Source organism: Mustela putorius, unplaced genomic scaffold (assembly GCF_011764305.1).
Source record: "Mustela putorius furo isolate JIRA1106 unplaced genomic scaffold, ASM1176430v1.1 tig00003987_pilon_pilon_pilon, whole genome shotgun sequence".
Taxonomy (NCBI): Eukaryota; Metazoa; Chordata; class Mammalia; order Carnivora; family Mustelidae; genus Mustela; species Mustela putorius.
In genome coordinates this window covers 8,925,168-8,942,125 of record NW_025422126.1, presented here as the reverse complement: position 1 = coordinate 8,942,125, position 16,958 = coordinate 8,925,168, and the positions used below count along the sequence as shown (strand labels likewise).

The window sequence follows — 16,958 nt, the reverse complement described above, 5'->3', positions numbered from 1 at the left end:
GATTGTTACTCATCTCTGCCCCAGGTGGCCACACGGAAGTAAGTCTGGGGCCGATGGGTAAAGAGGAGCTTTTTAACTTGAGGGAAATGTCTAGCTCTCGTGTCATAAAAAGGAAGAGTAAAATTCCCAACTCTTCAGAAAAGTGCTGTAGAAAAACCAATGAATAAATCAATTTTCAACATTTTTCCTAAAGGCATCATGAGAAATGTTCCTACCTCCCATCACTTATAATTAAGGCCCAGCCCTCTTTTGGGGCCCCTGGTTTCCTGGGAATTTGTAGTATCACTGATAGAAGTTTTCTTTTCCAACTACAAATTCAGATGCAAGTTCTCGGCCTCAGGCAAAAATGGCTTCATAGGGGATTTTTTTTCCCTCCTGCTCTGTTTGTTTTAATTTCCTAAAAAACCATCTGCCACAATTCACAGAATCGGAGATTCTCAAAAACTCAGTGAGACTTTGGAGGAAAGCTAGTGCAAGGGTCTCATGTCATAAATAAGGAAATGGGGGTCCAGGGATGCAGAGGCCTGGATTCGAAGAGACATAGAAAACCTTCTATGAGCCAGAAACAGAGCTGGACACTTTAGAATATAGTATAGGAAACAGTCCTTCCTGTAACAGTCTTAGAACAGTTCCCCCATATGATGGCTGCCCAGAGTGGGAACACTATAAGCGTTCTTCTCCAGGGCTTAGTGAAAACCGTTTCTACCAACAGTGTGTAGATCTGGAATTAGAACCTCAGAGAGGAGGCAACTGTCCCAGTTTACACAGTCTGCAAGCTGGGGAGCCTGCATTTGGACATGGGTTATGTCTTGCCTCACCATGCTCTTTTCCTTTCTTGATCTTTCTAGAAGTAGAACATGGGTTTCTAAGCTGCCCTTCCTACCTTCCTTCCATGCCAGTACCTCTAGATTTCACACCCCACAGAGGGGCTTTGTTACATCCAAAAAACACAATATCCAAAAACACAAACGAGACACAAAGGCAAACACGAGGTTCTTGACTAGGAAGAAAGGCAGCATTCCCCTAGCCAGTTTTTCGTTCTGGTTCTCTCTCTGCCTTGCTGAGCTGCTCTCCAGCTACCTGCACCCTCCCTGCACTCACCTCCCCTCTCCAGGCCTTGCCTTGCAGGATGGTCTTGGCCTGAAGCCCCCCTTCATCTCCGAAGCCTGACAAAATGTACACCGCTATCAATGTCTGCCTCAAAGGCCACCTTCTCCATGAAGACTTGTCAGCCTGTCCATCTGAAAGGCTTCTGCCCTCCTCTCATCATTTTGTCTTGTGTCAAAGTTTTGCATGCCCATGTCACATCTTCCCTTCAGGGTCCTGAGCATGCAAGCTGAGGGTCACTGTAACACACTCCTGGGCACATTCAGCAGCAGCGGGCCGGGTAGCAGATGGCACAGAATCCATCCTCTTTCTCTTGCTTACGTGTTGGCTTCCCTGATTCTGTTTTTCAATGAGCCAAAGGCTCATGGCAAAGTCCTCCCTGTCCTTCAACCTAATATTTTATAATTAGTAACTCCCCAGGAATGTTAGAACATCAACAAAACCAGTCCCTATGGGGTTAGATCCTCAGGCCCAATATTAAAGATTGATTAATGAAGGCACGGGGAGGTTAAGTGACTTCTTCAGGTCACTTCCCAGAATAAATGAAAGGTGGAAGTGGGGGAGGGACTCTTTGACCTTTGGGAGGTAGGGAAGGGGGTAGGAAGGGAGGGAGAGGAGGCAGGGCTTGTCTTAAGTGAATTTTCTCTTTGAAAACATTCATTTACATGTTCCTTTTGGATGTGGCTGTCCCCCACAAGTGTGTCCTCCCAATGGCCGGAGAGGATGCGGGGGACTTCCTCTATCCACAGCTGCCCCCGGGCATGAGGCCAAGGCCCCAGGAGATGAAGTGATAGAACGGGGGATCTGGAAACACGGGCTCTACTGGACACATACCCAGGAGGGGCACACCAGGTCCCGAGCAGACACATGGCTTTTATAACCATGGAGCGGTTTTGCAAAGCGCATGTAGTAGTTGACTGTCCCACCCACAGCGCTCCACCCCTCACCCCCGCTGCAGCCTAGCTTGATTTGTTGGGATATGTCACCTCTGAGGGCCACTTACTCCATGAGGACATGTCTGCTTCTCTCCCCCCAGATGTGAACAGCTGGCTCCTCACCTTTGGGTTCCAGCTACACAACGTGATCCCTGGCTACCCCAAGCCAGACACAGACGCCATGGAACCATCCTACGAGCTCATCCACACACAGATGAAAACTCAGGAGTGGGACAACAGCAAGGTAATTGGCTGCCTACCCTTGGGCCCTTCAGACATGACAGGAGTGGTTCTTGCAAAGCTTTCCAGGAAAGCATGATGGAAACCAATGTGGGGCCTCCACAGAGCCCACCAGAAATCGTTCAGCAAATCTGTAGACACCCTACCACTTGCAAGCCACCGTGGACCCAGCTGTAACAGCACACAGACCCTCACAAGCCCTATTCAGTTTTCTGTGTTACGCTTAGTGTGGAAATCTACAAAAACAATGAGCCTTTGTCACTGCCCAGAGCGAAAGTGTAAGGAGGGAAGGTGTGTTCTAAATATGAATGTGGTGTTTTCTGAGCACCTTGATGCCCCTGAACTTGCCTGAGGTATTCTACACCAGTTAACGCACAACTGTCCCCTGGTATTCCCGTTCACATTGTACAGATTTAATGCCCGAGGCTTTCCAGTGCCACACAGCAAGGGAAGGGGTGGGGCTGGGATTCCAACCCGGAGCTTTCTGTAGGCGTTCAAACAAATGTTACTTTCTCTTGTGCTCCTTTTATGACCCAGTTGGGAAGACTCACGGAATTCTATAGCTGTAAAGGTCGAAGCATCCTTTTGCTGGTTTCTTCATCCCCTTCCCCCATGTCCCTCTCTGAATAATGTGTGTACTAGGAGCTGGCTCTTCCAGGCCCCTGGCTGCCCCCTGTGAATGCAGGAGTGAATCAGGCAGAGAGCAGGCCTTCCGCCGGTCCCCATCAAAGGGGAAAGCGAGGTTGTTAGATGGCATACCACTGGCAGCCAGAAACTTAATGCGTTCAACCTGATTCCATTAGTCCTCAGCTGCCTCCTTCCCCTAGACTCTGGAGAATGTGACTTTGCGCCTCTCGGCTCTGGCGGCACCCTAAATTCTCCTTTTTCAAAGCACTCACCGCACTTTACTTGAGTTCCTGTTTTCTTCCTGTGTCTCCGCCAGACTGTGAGCCCCAAGAAGGCAAATACTGGGTCTTATCTGGTACCTAGTATACTGTCCGGCCCCAAAACTTCTGTTGAACGAACAAATGGTTGAAAGAGTTAACAACCCTGTGAGCATTTTTCCCCATTTTATAGATGAGACCAGAGGTCAGAGAGACTTGCTCAAGGTCACTCAGCAGGAAAGGCGGTGAGGACTCCTAGTGTGTCTGACCACAGAGCCCACCCTCCTTTGTGCTGTTCTCTGCTGCCATAGCCCTGCTCCAGTCCCCAGGATCCCCCCCAAGGCCAGCCTGGCTGTGCCCGGGGCTGATTCCCACAGCTCAGCTCCTCCCCGCTCCGCCCCCACCACCCCAGCTTCCCTCCCCCCCCTGCGCAGAGCCCCAGTCTCTGACGGCCTGTTTGCCAACCTCGCCTGTCAATGAATTATTGATTTCTGCCCTTGGCAAGCATCGGAGATCTTTGTTGTTGAGCACTCCAGCTTCCCTGAAACTCTAGGAAATAATTGTTCACAGACAGGGTTCTATTAATTATAAAGAGGACTTAATTTCAGTGAGAAGCCGATGGGCCTGTTTCTAAAGCCATTTCCCTGAGTTGCCGATAAGGCCCCCGGAGCCCGCCCAAACCTGGCTTTGCCAGGCTCCCTGAGCCATGGGAGGGAATGGTAGGCGGCATGACATGGAGACATGGCCTAATCTGTCCCCCAAAGCAGCCAAGAGCGGGGGCATCTGCGGAGCCCCCAAGAACAATGTGGGGGCAGAGGCTGAGAACTGAGAACAATGAAGCAGGGCAAGAGGGTTTACCTAAATCACCACTTCTCATCTTCCTAAGCCTTCCTGCCATTGTTCCATTTCACCCACATCAGCCCCTTATCCTCCAGGTTCCAACTCAAGCATGAGTCTGTCCTTGAACCTCATTCCTCCGCCTTCAGGCTGAGATGTTCTGAGCCGTCTTTGCTGCTCCCTGATCCAGAGCCCTTGAAACTGAACCTCTAGAATCAGACCCGAGTTCAATGTTGGCTTAAATACTTACTGTGGGCCCATTACGACTTCTTAGAGACTTAGTGTTCTTAGATGTAAAATCAGTAACATGACAGCACCTACTACATAAAGTGATTGTAGAGATCAAATGAGATCCTGAATGTGACTTCTTTAGCTCAAAGACCAAGATGTATTAGCTATAGGCATGACCACTACTTCTCTTAGACCACCAGTTACCACATTCGATTATGGGTTTTTTTGTGTCACATCTGTCTTTCCCAGTAAATGATGGGTTCCTCAAGGACAGGGATGTTGTCTGATTCATTGTCGTCTCTCCAGTGGCCAGAAAAGGACCTGGCACAGAGATGTATCCTGAACAGTTTCTTAATGGAAGGATGGGTGAATGGACAGAGGAAGGGTGGTAGGATATTCTAGTGGTCAGCAGTAGAGCTGCATGCTACTGGTTAACAAACACCTATAGATTTGACTTAGTAACATAAGCTGACTCTTCAGGCTGTTAGAGGTTTTCCCCCTTTGTCTCATTCTCTCTCCCTATCTGTTCCCCCATCAGTCTATCCTCGGGGTACAGTGTGAAGTCCAGAAGCAGCTCAAGGCCTTCGTCACCCTAGAACGCTTTGACCAGCTCTACGGCTCCACCATCACCAGCTGCCAACAGGCCCCAGAGACAAAGAAGTTTGCATCCAGTGGCTCAGTCTTCGGCAAAGGGGTCAAGTTTGCCTTAAAGGACGGCCGAGTGACCACAGACATCATCAGTGTGGCCAACGAGGATGGGAGGAGGGTTGCTGCCATCTTGAACAATGCCCACTACCTGGAGAACCTGCACTTCACCATTGATGGGGTGGACACCCACTACTTCGTGAAACCAGGGCCTTCGGAAGGTGACCTGGCCATCCTGGGCCTCAGTGGGGGGCGGCGAACCCTGGAGAATGGGGTCAACGTCACCGTGTCCCAGATCAACACGATGCTCAATGGCAGGACTAGACGCTACACAGACATCCAGCTCCAGTACGGGGCACTGTGCTTGAGCACTCGCTATGGGGCAACACTGGATGAGGAGAAGGCACGAGTGCTGGAGCTGGCCCGGCAGAGAGCCGTGCGCCGGGCTTGGGCCCGCGAGCAGCAGCGACTTCGGGAAGGGGAGGAAGGCCTGCGGGCCTGGACAGAGGGGGAGAAGCAGCAGGCGCTGAACACAGGGCGGGTCCGAGGCTACGATGGCTTCTTCGTGATCTCCGTGGAACAGTACCCAGAACTGTCAGACAGTGCCAACAACATCCACTTCATGAGACAGAGCGAGATGGGCCGGAGGTGACAGAGAGGACCACGGCCTGCACTTCTTGCCAAAGACAGCTACTCTTTCGTGGCCACACACCTGACTGTGTTGTACTTAAAAAAAAAAAAAAAAAAAAAAGAAAGAAAGAAAAAAGAAAAAAAAAAAAAAAAAATCCTTTTTTTAACAAGTGCAGAAAACAAACAAAAAAGATACTGGTTGCATTGTAACTCATGCAACATCCTTTTTTTTAAGAAAAGAAAAACACAAATTTGGCCTTCACACATTTTTTGCAAAGAGCAGAAGGTTTTTGTTTTTTTTTTTCTGTAGTGTGATCACAATGAAAACTTTCTTGTCTTTTGTTCCCTTTCTCCTTGAGGATTTTTGCCTGTTGTTGGGGTACATTTCTCCTCTCTGAGACACACCTCCTGAGGTGTGCCCTTGTCTGTCCCTAAGTACCCGGTGTGATGTGAGACACAAGTGTCTGTGCTAATTTGTCTCATGTGCAACCCTTGACTGTGGGGGTCGGGCAGGAGTGAGGGGTGCAGAGAGTCCCGGGCTAGTACCAAACTTCCGAGGGGGCCTGGAAGGAGGGTCTGCAGGACCTGAGGATTTTGGGCTCAGCTCCCACAGACAAGTGGTGGCTTTTTACTCACCGTGTTCTGTGCCTCTGGAGGACCACAGATGTCTTCATCTTGCTCTGGGGAATTTTGTGATATCATTTAGCACCTTTTTCAAGCTGCCCCCAACTCCTGCCCAAGCTTTATATTTTGATGCTAAATGGAACCCCAAACCCTTTTTGCAAATCCCATGTAGATGTTGGTGCCAGCCCCATGCTGGGATGGAGAAAGCATCCCCCAGGTCCCTTCCCCCAGTCTGGTGACATAACATCCTGGGACGAAGAGGCTCATCTTCCCCAGGAGGGAGAGGCACCCAGGATGTCTGTGGTTGGTCAGTCTTCCCATGATGTTCCTTATTATTCATCTCTTCCTCTCTCCCAAAGTCAGATGTGAGAACCAGCACTGCCCGGCAAGCCCTCCACATGGGCCCAAGGTCCAGGGAGGGGCAGGCCACCTGCAGCAGAAAGACAGCAGTGGCGGCAAAGGTACCAGCCTGCCTTCCTGGGTGAAACTTTCTCCCCATGACTTTGGGTATCTTCCCTCCACTGCTCAGCTCCACCACTGAGAAGCAGGAGTGTGGAGAGAGGTGCTTGGTGGCCTTTGATTCTGGAAAGAGACTTAAGAAAAAGTCAGCCAAAGAGAGGAAGGTATAAGCCAAGCGTCTTCTAACCAGCTCCTGAAGGCTTCTCTGCCTCCCATACATGGGCCAGTAACACAGCGGGGATGCAGCAGCTTAGGCCTTCAGGAAATTCCTTCTGTGAAGTTCTTCTAAAACCGCTTCCCCTCTAGAGGTGTCCGTCCGGGGTTTTAAAGAGAGCCTGAGGAGAAAGAAGGAAAGAGCTAACCTGGGTGGCCTGGCAGTGTCATCCAGCGCCTGCCCTCCCAACCCCCCCATGTTGCCCCAGGATGGGGCCAGTTCCTGAGGCCAATGCCCCCACAGATCAGGGAGGCCAGGCTACAGTTGTCCCTGTGAAGGCTTGGCCTGAGGTTATTGGAAAGAGGAGTGGGCACAGCCCACCCCGGGAGGGGCTGCCCAGCGAGAGGCAGCAGCCAGCAGGCCAGGGAAACACTGAGGGGAGGCAAGAGTAAACAGCAAGAGCTAGGAGCTCCTTCTCCTGGTTCATCTGCCTAATTACGGTCATCATTACCACTCACAGGAGGTTCTGGGAGACCAGGAGGGGAAGCCAAATGCTTCCTTTTGAGCTGGGCTTCTTAGAAAATGGGACTTTTATGGATTACATTTACATTAAGTGTGGAAAATGAATTCTGAGTCTGAGCTATCCCCTGTGGAAACCTTGTTGGACTGATAAGCTCATGGCACCTTTATAGCCTTACAGAGTCTTCAGAATATTACACGAGCTAATGAAACCAAGAAGGTCTTTACTGCGTGAGAATTGGAGCAGCGTGCAGCCTGGTTTCCGCCTGGCAGAGGGAGGCATCCACAGCTTGTCGGGAGAGGAGGTTTCGCCTTACGTCATCCCACCGGGATGAGAGGATACGTTTCGCTAAGTGCTCTTCCTGTTTCCAAAAAAGTCACACTCCTGCGACCTTGCACCTTGGCCTGTTTGTCCACTGCGTCCAGAGCTCCGCTGGGTCAGATGCAATGCTCCTGGGGCCCCCTGCACGTGGTCCCTGGGAGCTGGTAGTGGGCTCCCATCTGGCACGATTGTTCTTGGATGGGATGTACAGCAGTTTGGCCTGAAGAACACATGTGTTTTTTTAATCCAAAATAGACTTATGCCTCTCAAAGCATACTCTTGATATAAGGAGTCCTTAGGGGAAGCTCTCCTGCCCTGTAGCCTAGCTGATCAGTTCTATCTTGGCTGCCTGACACTAGTCAAAACTAGTGTCTAGTCAAGACCTGGGGACATCTACTTGGAGGTCAGAGACAACCTGAGAGCCCAGGGAATGACTCATCTCCCTGCACCTTCCCAGCCCTCTGAGCCTCCACCATCACCCCCTCCCACCAAAGTAGCAGTATGGACTTCACAAGAACAAAAACACAGAATTCCTGTGTGTTCCTTTTGTTTCAACGAATAATGTTTTCCCTGTCCTGGGCTACACCCCACTGAGGAGGCCCAGTGTCCGTGTGGGGAGAAGTTGAGGCATTCCCAAACTTTAGAGAAAAGATGTCAGGTGTGGAGTAGGCGGCTTTCTGTGCCACCGGTCTGCATGGGCACTACTGCTCCTGGAGATGGTGCTTCCAGCCTTGGCCTGAGTCCGCTTCCATTCCAGCCAACAGGTGACTCAGTGCCTCCCTTCTCAGTCTGTCCTTCTGCCGAGACCAGCAGTCCAAATCTCACAGCAAGAGTGAATCTGAAGGCATAAGCCAGAGTTCCCTGTGCCCACTGAGTGGCCTCCAAGCATCAAATCCTATCCTTGAGGACACCTGCCCTTTTGGCACCAAGCAGCCCTGACATGTCCATTTCTTGGAGCAAGCTCATGATCCTGCAGGGTATCTGCTTCTGTGCCCTAGAAAAGGGTTAATTTTGGAAGAGTTCCTGCCTCTTCCCTGCCTTCCACAGCTATCATCCGCCCCTAAACCTCAGCCCCTCTGCCATAATTTTAAACAGGACTTCAGTGATCCCCCAACCTGGTTTTTTGTAGGATGAGATTTTCTTTTTTTTTTAACCCATCCTCCAGACAGACAGCACTGAAGGGAAGAGCTCTGACGGGGAGAGAAAGGGGAAGAAACTTTTGTGATAAATGACCGCCTTGTTAGCCCCTGATGCTTGTCTCTCAGAACTGTGGGCTGAGAATTGACCCAAGGAACAGCCCAGCGCCTGATGTCTACCTAGCGATGGAGAAATGTGAAACAGTCCCTGGGAAGGTGACCAGAAGTTGGGAATGGTTTAAATAATCAGGATGGGAAAGGGGAAGCAGAAGCAGAAGGCGACGGAGAGGCAAGGAGGGGGATTAACCCTGGGCAGGGTTTTTATACACATATAACAAGGAAGCACATTCACTTAAAAAATTATAAAGGACCTTTTCAGCTGTGACCTTTAAGTACCACCTTTATAGGTGGCAGTTTCCATTATGCAAAGAAGGGCTCTCGAGGGGAAATCTTAGAATGCAGTTTCACATCTGCAGCCTCGTGGTTGTGCTTGCCACGTGGTGAGGGCAGGGAAGCTGAGCGTGGTGCCCAGGAGGAAGGTGCTCGCCAGGACTCTGCAGGATCCCGGGCTTTGGGGTTTGATCTCCTGGTGCTCCAAGTCAGATCTCTTCTCCATTCCTCATAGCAGCCACTAAGCCCAGGCTCTAGCTTCTGGTCCTGAGCTGGAGCCCGCCTCCGGAGAGGTCCCAGAAAGGACCCAGTCTCTTCATTCTGTTGGGATCCTTGTTAGGACTCAAAGCCTTCTATTTAAGGCTCATAATTCCCAGCTAGGTTTATACACTTGTCCATGTTTTATTGGAAGGGAGGGGATTAAAAGAAAGAACTCTGTTGTTCAAGGCCCTTTCATTTAACCTTCAAAAAAAAAAAAAAAACAGCAAACTCATTTTAAAGACTCATTGCTCAGGTGACAGAAACTTTATCCTTTCTAACCTTTACATTCTCCAAAACCAGCCCTGTGTACTTGACCGCCCCAGACACCGGCGAGCTCTTCGGTTTCATCACAAATGTGGAAGAGCAGAGTGCGGGGGGCGGAGGGAGGCATGAGTGGGGCTCATGTTGGGCTTCTTACCCCCTCCAGAATGCCAAAGGCATGACACTGGGTGACTTCTTGGTCCCCAAGAACATGGGATTGATTCTGAGGGCAAATCGCCAGCGGAGAACCAACCCTCAGACAGGCTCAGCTGTCCCGGCAGAAGCTGAGTCACAGACGTGTGGTGGTGCCCGGCAGCCCCCGACTTACCCGACACCAGAGTCCCACTTTTCTAAACCTGCCTGTTCTCGAACACTTCTGAACCCGCAGCTTTGGCAAAAGGACTCTCCCAAGCTGCCTTTGGACGACCAACACTGGAGACTCTGGCCTTACCATGTGGAATTAGTTTTCCTGAAGTCTGGAACTAATTTTGAGAAGTTTTTTTCTCAACACTTTTGTGTTTCTAACACTGTATTCTTGACTGTGTAAATACCGACAAGGCTGTAAATAAATGCAGATGTAGATACCTTCTAGAAAAAAAAAAAAAAAGCATAAAAACAAAACCAGAAGTGATCCCGTGTAGCCTTCGTTGACAAATAAAAGAATATTTTGTGTTTAAGGTGTTGGGTGGCCTTTGTTTGGAGAGGAAGGACTGCCCGAGCCAGTGCTCTGACTTACACTTCTGGATTGCTGCTATTCTCAGGGTGACCCACAAGACTCGGGCCCATAGCCCCAGAGGTCCTCATAAGCCATCTAGGTGACAGCCATCTGGAGAGGCATTGCCAGAGGCCCCAAAGGCCCTGGGGCTTAGCCTCACAAAAGTCCAGGCACCCCTGACATCAGCTGTGCCCCACCGCTCCTCCAGGCCATGCCCTTCCCCAGTTGATGTCCTCACTGGTCAGGGACGGGCTCCAAGGGGCAGGACAGCCCGACACCACCCTGAAAATAGAGCCACGGGGCACAGAGTTGTCCCCCAGGCCACTGGTTGTACTTTTGAAAATAAACAAATGCATAGTCATCATGGAAATTATTATAACCACATAATACAACTTGGAAAAAAAGGACAAAACTTTGAGCATTTTCCTCTCTTTCCTTTGTGTGTTCTTAATGTAGCTTTAAAAATAACTAAGGTAGTTATAATCACAGCATACAGGTAATTTTTCACCTTGCTTTTCTCACTTAACTTCACATTTAACCTCTCAGCTCTAGAAGTCAGGGATGACAGCTGGTCACTTCAGAAAGTACATTTGCTAAGCCCAGTTCCTGGTGTGAATGGGAAACCTCATGAAAATTCAAGTCACGGGGCAGAGGCATAAGAGCAAAAGGCCTCCCTGCGCTCCTGTTAGCCTCAACCCTGGCCCTCTGGGAAGTTTCAGGCACCTACCTTCCCCCGCAGGCAACCTGTGGCTCCCCAAGACTGCTGTCCAGACCATCCTGCTGTGAGACCAGGAGGCATCTGCCGTGGTAGGAAAAAACCCTACTCTGCTTTTGGAGTCAGGCCAAATTGGGTGCAGAACCTGGATCTAGCACTAAGAGACCTCAGCAAGTCTTCTAACCCCTGTAAGCCTTGGTCTTCCTCTCTAGTGATAGTATGATGATGCATACCACTCAGAGGACAGGGTACTCAGTGCCCCCATTATACTCCAAGCACAACAGGCTTTCTCCCAGGTAAGTGTTCCACCCCACACCCCAGCCCCAGCCCACCACACCCACCTTCCTTCCAAAGTCCAGCACTCTTCTCCCTACACAGGTGCTTCTCAACCTTTGGCCTGCATCAGATTGACCTGTAGGGCTTATTGAAAAAAAGACTGCTGGGGAGGGGGATGGGGGGTTGGGTGACCCTGGTGGTGGGTATTAAGGAGGGCATGTATTGCATGGAGCACTGGGTGTGGCGCATAAACAATGAATCTTGGAACACGAAAAAATAAAATTTAGGGAAAAAAAAAAAAGACTGCTGGGGCGGGGAACACCTGGGGGGATCAGTCGGTTAAGAGTCTGCTCGGGTCATGATCCTGGGGTCCTGGGATTGAGCCCTGAATTGGGCTCCCTGTTCGGTGGGGAGCCTGCTTCTCCCTCTCTCTACATTCTCTTTCTCTCTCCCTCTCAAGTAAATAAATAAAAATTTAAAAAAAAAAAAAACAACTGCTGGGTTCCCCTCCCTGAGAATTTCTGAATCAGTGGGTCTGAGATGGGGCCCATTAATTTGTATTTCTAACATGTTCCCAAGAGACACTGATACCCCTTCCTGCTTGGAGAATCACTGCTGATTACACTGTACTGTGGACCCAGTAAGCTACTTAGCACGGCACTTCAGATGCGCTGAGTGTATGAAACCTCCCACGGTGGCCAGACTGTAGAGCAGGGGTAACAGCTACACAGACAAACCCCCACCCACCCCCCACCCCCGTCTTCCTCTGTCAGCTGCACCAGAACGTGTCCCCCACCCTCACCCACCAAATGTATCACGGACTTTCACACCTGAGGGCCTTCAAGCCCAGCTGAACTGTGCTCCTGACGGCTTCTTGCTATGTATTCCCCTCTCGGAAGGCACGCACTGAGCACCTGCCATGGGCCAGGCACGTCTCAAGACTCTATCAGCCTCACGTGTTGGCCCCTCGAACTGCCTGGAGGCCGCGGCTATCTAATGCTCTGTGTGTCTCCAGTGCCCAAAGCAGGTGCTCGGCGAGGGGTCACCCTCCGTTCAGCTTTCTCTTTGCCTTAGGGGCTCCCTCTCTCTGCTGTATTTGAGAAAGAGTAGAGGCCTCCTTCTGAAAGGAGGCTGCCTCCCCTCCAAACTGAGTGCTGCTCCTCCCTCCACTGCCCCTGCTCCACCAGCAGGTTTGCTGCAGCTGCCTCCACTGTAGAGAGCAGAGCTGGTCCTCTCGCCAGCGCCCCACCACGCTCTCTGTATCCCGCCCCCAAGTTGCTGACAGAGATTCGCCCTTTTCAGGATCCGCCAGAGACCATGGAGAAAGCCACAACCTATGGGGAGAAAGACTTTAAAAGTGAGTAGTACTAGGGGTGCCCTGGTGGCTCAATTGGTTAAGCATCTGATTTTTGATTTCGTCTCAGGTCACACGATCTCAGGGTCATGATCTCAGAGTCCTGAGACTGAACCCCAGCCTGGGTCTGCTGAAGATTCTCTCTTTCCCTCTCCTTCAGCCCCTCCCCCTCTCTTAAAAGAAGAGTGAGTACTAATATGCCTTGTCCCAAATCCAGGGGAGAAGGGTCTAAGAGTCAAACCTCTTACAAAGGCTTTCCATTTGGGGTTACCCCACCCTGACCTCGTTCCCAGTTCTCACGCTGGCATCACCTGCGGGTGCCTCTCCCTCCATATCCACACTGGAGATCTCTCTCCACACCTTGGGAAGCTCCATCCCTACTGGAGAGCCCCCACCCCCACCCCTGCAACCCCCATCATTTATTTCTCAAGTCTGGAATAATCCCAGAGTGGGCTCCAACCACCATCCCCAGGCCAGTCCCCTTTCAGCATACCAGGGGCAGTAGGAGTTGCACGTACCTTATTTATCCTTTAAGATTTATCCAAAGCATACTTGTGGAGACACACCTTGCAAAGATAGGTATCATCAGTTCTTAGAGCTGTAGAATTTTAAACCCTTTGGAAAGAATAGAAGCACTTTCCTACCTGCATGTGCACTCCCGCCCGGTGGACGTCAGTCGGTACGTGACATTGTATGCAGAGTAGACAGGCCTTCACTTTGTCATCACCCCCCTCACCTTCAAAACATGCCCACTCCACTCCGCCAGACTGAATGCTTAGGGTAAAAATCTCTCCCCCGGTCTGTGAGATGGGAACAGAGGGCATGGAGTCCTTCTTCCAGATATGGATATTCTATCACTGGGTGGCTGGATGGATGGCTGGGAAGATAATGGATGACTAAATGAATGAATGCTAGAGCCAGGGCTTTGAGGAGGCCGAGAAGAGCAATTGTAATTTATCAACAAATGTTCAATGAGCACTCCATGTCTGTTAGACACGACACCGAGGAGCCTTAAAGGGACCTTCGATGTAAAGCAGGACCTTTTGCTTACCAACATTACCACCCAATCAGGAGGTCTAGAAGAGTCTGGAAAACAGCATATGCTCTCTGTCACTGCTCCAGAAGCCTCAGCCTCCAGACTCGCTAGAACTCCGAAGTCTGGCGAAGGAAAAGAAACCTTCCAGGTTTTGCCCTGGGGAAGGTGGCCAGAGGCCCAAAAGCTTGCGTTTCATCTAAGAGATAGGGAGTTGTCAGGTTGATAGCAGAAGCATGGCAAGGCAGCCAGGGGGTGCCGGCACTGCTGTGAATAGGGCCCCTGAGAGCAGAATCCTAGCAATATCAAAAGTTCATGTCCAGACCCTGAGGGCAGGGCTCTGCGTCTAGGCAGGTGGGCGGGGCAGTAGCCCTAGCTAGAATCCACACTTCACTTAACATACGTTTGGTTTTAGGAGGAACAAAGCTGTGGGGCCTTAAGCTCACCCTCTGACCATAGCCATGATTCTGTCACAGGGCTGCCCACACCGTGCACCTCCTGCTGTGTCTAAGGCTCCTGATGGGCTCCTTGCCTGATTCAGCCTGTGATTTCCACTAGAAACTTAGAGACTCCAGCTATCTTGAGAGGATGGAGGGGACCGAGCCAAGCGCTAAGAAAGTGGTTCCAGCAAAAACCCCTTTCGACAGTCCCAATGACGGGAACTCAGGGTAGGCTGGGTGGAGAAAGGAAGGAATCGGAGTAAATTTCCTCAAAGAGATGCATTCGGTGAGAAAGGATTAGGAGGGAGTGGAAGACATTCCTGATGGCGGGAAGGGGTGCTGTTCACGTGGGCTGAGGGGCCTCCAAGCCCTGCTCCTCTGAACCTCGTCCTCAGGAGCGTAAAGCCAAAAGTTCCCAGGGGATCTGACCGAGCATGTCTCAACTTTTTTCACAGAACAAAACACACAGTGGTTGATGGGTACATGCAGGACGCACTCCCATGGGTGTATCCAGATTTGGTAAAACAAAGGTGAGTTTATGTGCCAATCCCAGCAAGTAAGAATTCTTTCCCCCACTCAAAAACATATCAGAATGCAAATGAGGGAGAGAGATCATATTACAGGGATATTTTGGATGCTCTCTACAGCAAAAGACATTATTTTGCAAAGCTGTGCTTCATCATTCATAATAACTTACTTCTCACACATGGCATCGCTCTTTGTAGTAACCTGAAGACTAGGAACAACTATATCTCCTCTTCTTTTCCTTCTCAGATGGGGGAGTTCCCCATAAACAGATCCTGAACAAAGATTTGTCTGAAAGTAAGTTATTGGGAAGTGGTCCCAGGAAAAACAGGTAGACAAATGAAGATGGGGGCAAGGAAAGTCTATCAAGAGTGTGAGACAAGCAAAGTCCCAGGACAGTTACCACGGCTCAGTCCAGTGGAGAACTTGGGGAAGCAAGCTAAGTCATGCCTGGCAGCTGTCCCCAGGGGGCCAAGGGCAGGAATATTGACACCTCTGTCCCTGTCAGTTATGGGTCAAGGGCTGCCCCTGGGGATGTCATTTCCCGTCACTTCTGGCTCTCCTGTACTCGTGCGCTCAGCAAATGGGGCTCCGGCCTCCTGAGGACAGCCTGCCTAGGAAGAGTCACAGGTGTTGGCTTTTGGGAATGAAAGCACACAGCTTTCATTCATTTCAATCTGAGGAGGTTAGTGGAGTCTCAAAGCACCTGCTGTGGTCTCATTTCCTGCCTCATAGTGGGCACCTAGTAAATGCTGCTTGGCTGTTGGCTAGCGACAGATGCATCCAAGGGAACAGGACACAGTAATCACCTGCATTAAGCAAACAGAGGACAAGATCCCACCTGTTGTGCTTACACTGTATCCTTGGTGCCCGGCACAGAACACATTCATATGCATTTATTGGGTAAATGAAGAATGAATCTCCGCCCCCCTCCCACGGTAATTCTTGATCTAAGTTTCTCTAGGGTCTCCCTAGTTCTCTCATTCATAGCTTGCTTGACTAAGGGGCACTCAGGGAGAGCTCCCTGGGATCTTACCACATGGTGACCTCCCCAATGGGCAAGCACCCGACAGCTGTCAGGCCCAACATCTGCCCCTGTTCTCTCCTGCTCAGCAGTTTCTGAGGACATATAGTGAGTCTCAATGGATAGAGTTCTGTGACCTGTGGTAGGTATGGGCTCTGGATGCTGTACTATCTGCATGAAATCTCATTTGAACCTACAGCTACATTCCTGGTAGATGTTATTATCTTCCACTTTGCATATGAGGCCTGGAGAGGTTCATGATTTGTGCTATTAAGCAATAGAGTGAGAATTTAAATCCAGATTTGCTTAACTCCAAATTCGAGGCTGTTTCTCTTATGTCTTAAAGCTGGCGAGTAGGAAAATGTCTGATGAGAAGGGTTTTGTACACGGAAAGGTCCGCTGATGGCCATTCACCTTGCAAACAGCCAGAAGGTCACCGGATGACCATGCGACAGACACGAGGCATCCCCGAGACTTGGCTCCACTCCAGACGTGGGGCTGCCTTCGTGGGTGTACAGCCTGTGTAGTCTCACAGGCTCCTGTAGTCAGATGGGTTCTGCTCTTGGTTTACTCTCCTGCTGTCTGTGTCTTGAATTTCATCAATTTTTGAATAAGGAGTGCTGTATTTCCTTGTGGTACTGGAGAGTGCAATTCATATAGTCAGTCCCCCCCCCCCCCAAGCTGCTTACCCAGCGTGGACAAACTTAGCTTGCTAGGACATTCTCAGGGCCCTGGAACTCCAAAGGGATTTATAGGCAAGAAAACATTTCCAGGGGGCAAGGGAGACTAATTAGAACCAGCCCCATGGCTTCCCACCATTATCCACCCCCAGCCAGGAAATCCCTCTCAATGGTAAACCTCTCAATCCACTGAAGTGGCAAAGGCCTGGGAAAGAAGGAGGTGTGGGGACAGTGGGGCACAAAGAAGCTACTAGCCTGATCAGGGGAGGCTTCCAGTGGGAAGCCAACACCCTGAGAAAGGAATGAAGCGGGGTAGGGTGGGTGGAGGGCATGCCGAGGGAAAGGCACCAAAGTGTCCTGGGGGTAGCTGGGCAGATCTCCTGGGCCAGGCAGAGAAGGGACCTCAGTAATCAGGACAGAACAACCAGGCAGCCTTGACTTTGCCTCCTTGCCCCCAATTTTCTTGTGTATATTCTCCTGGGCCTGTCCCCCTACCGTCCTCAATCTTGCCAGGGTAGTTGAAATTTATTGAGATGGCAGGGGCGGGGGTGGGGGCAGGGG

General features: G+C 50.6%; 1 protein-coding gene across 9 annotated transcripts in view; it reads left to right on the top strand.

Moving 5' to 3' along the window:
- TENM4 (teneurin transmembrane protein 4) overlaps positions 1-10,312 on the top strand; it is a 575,238-nt gene extending 564,926 nt beyond the window's left edge. For all 9 annotated transcript variants that reach the window (XM_045071344.1, XM_045071343.1, XM_045071342.1 and 6 more), the window contains 2 exons: positions 2,144-2,286; positions 4,773-10,312. In XM_045071344.1, coding sequence (XP_044927279.1) covers positions 2,144-2,286; positions 4,773-5,531 — 902 coding nt within the window. In that variant the 3' untranslated portion in view covers positions 5,532-10,312. The remainder of the gene's footprint in view (positions 1-2,143; positions 2,287-4,772) is intronic.
- Positions 10,313-16,958: the final 6,646 nt, after the last annotated feature.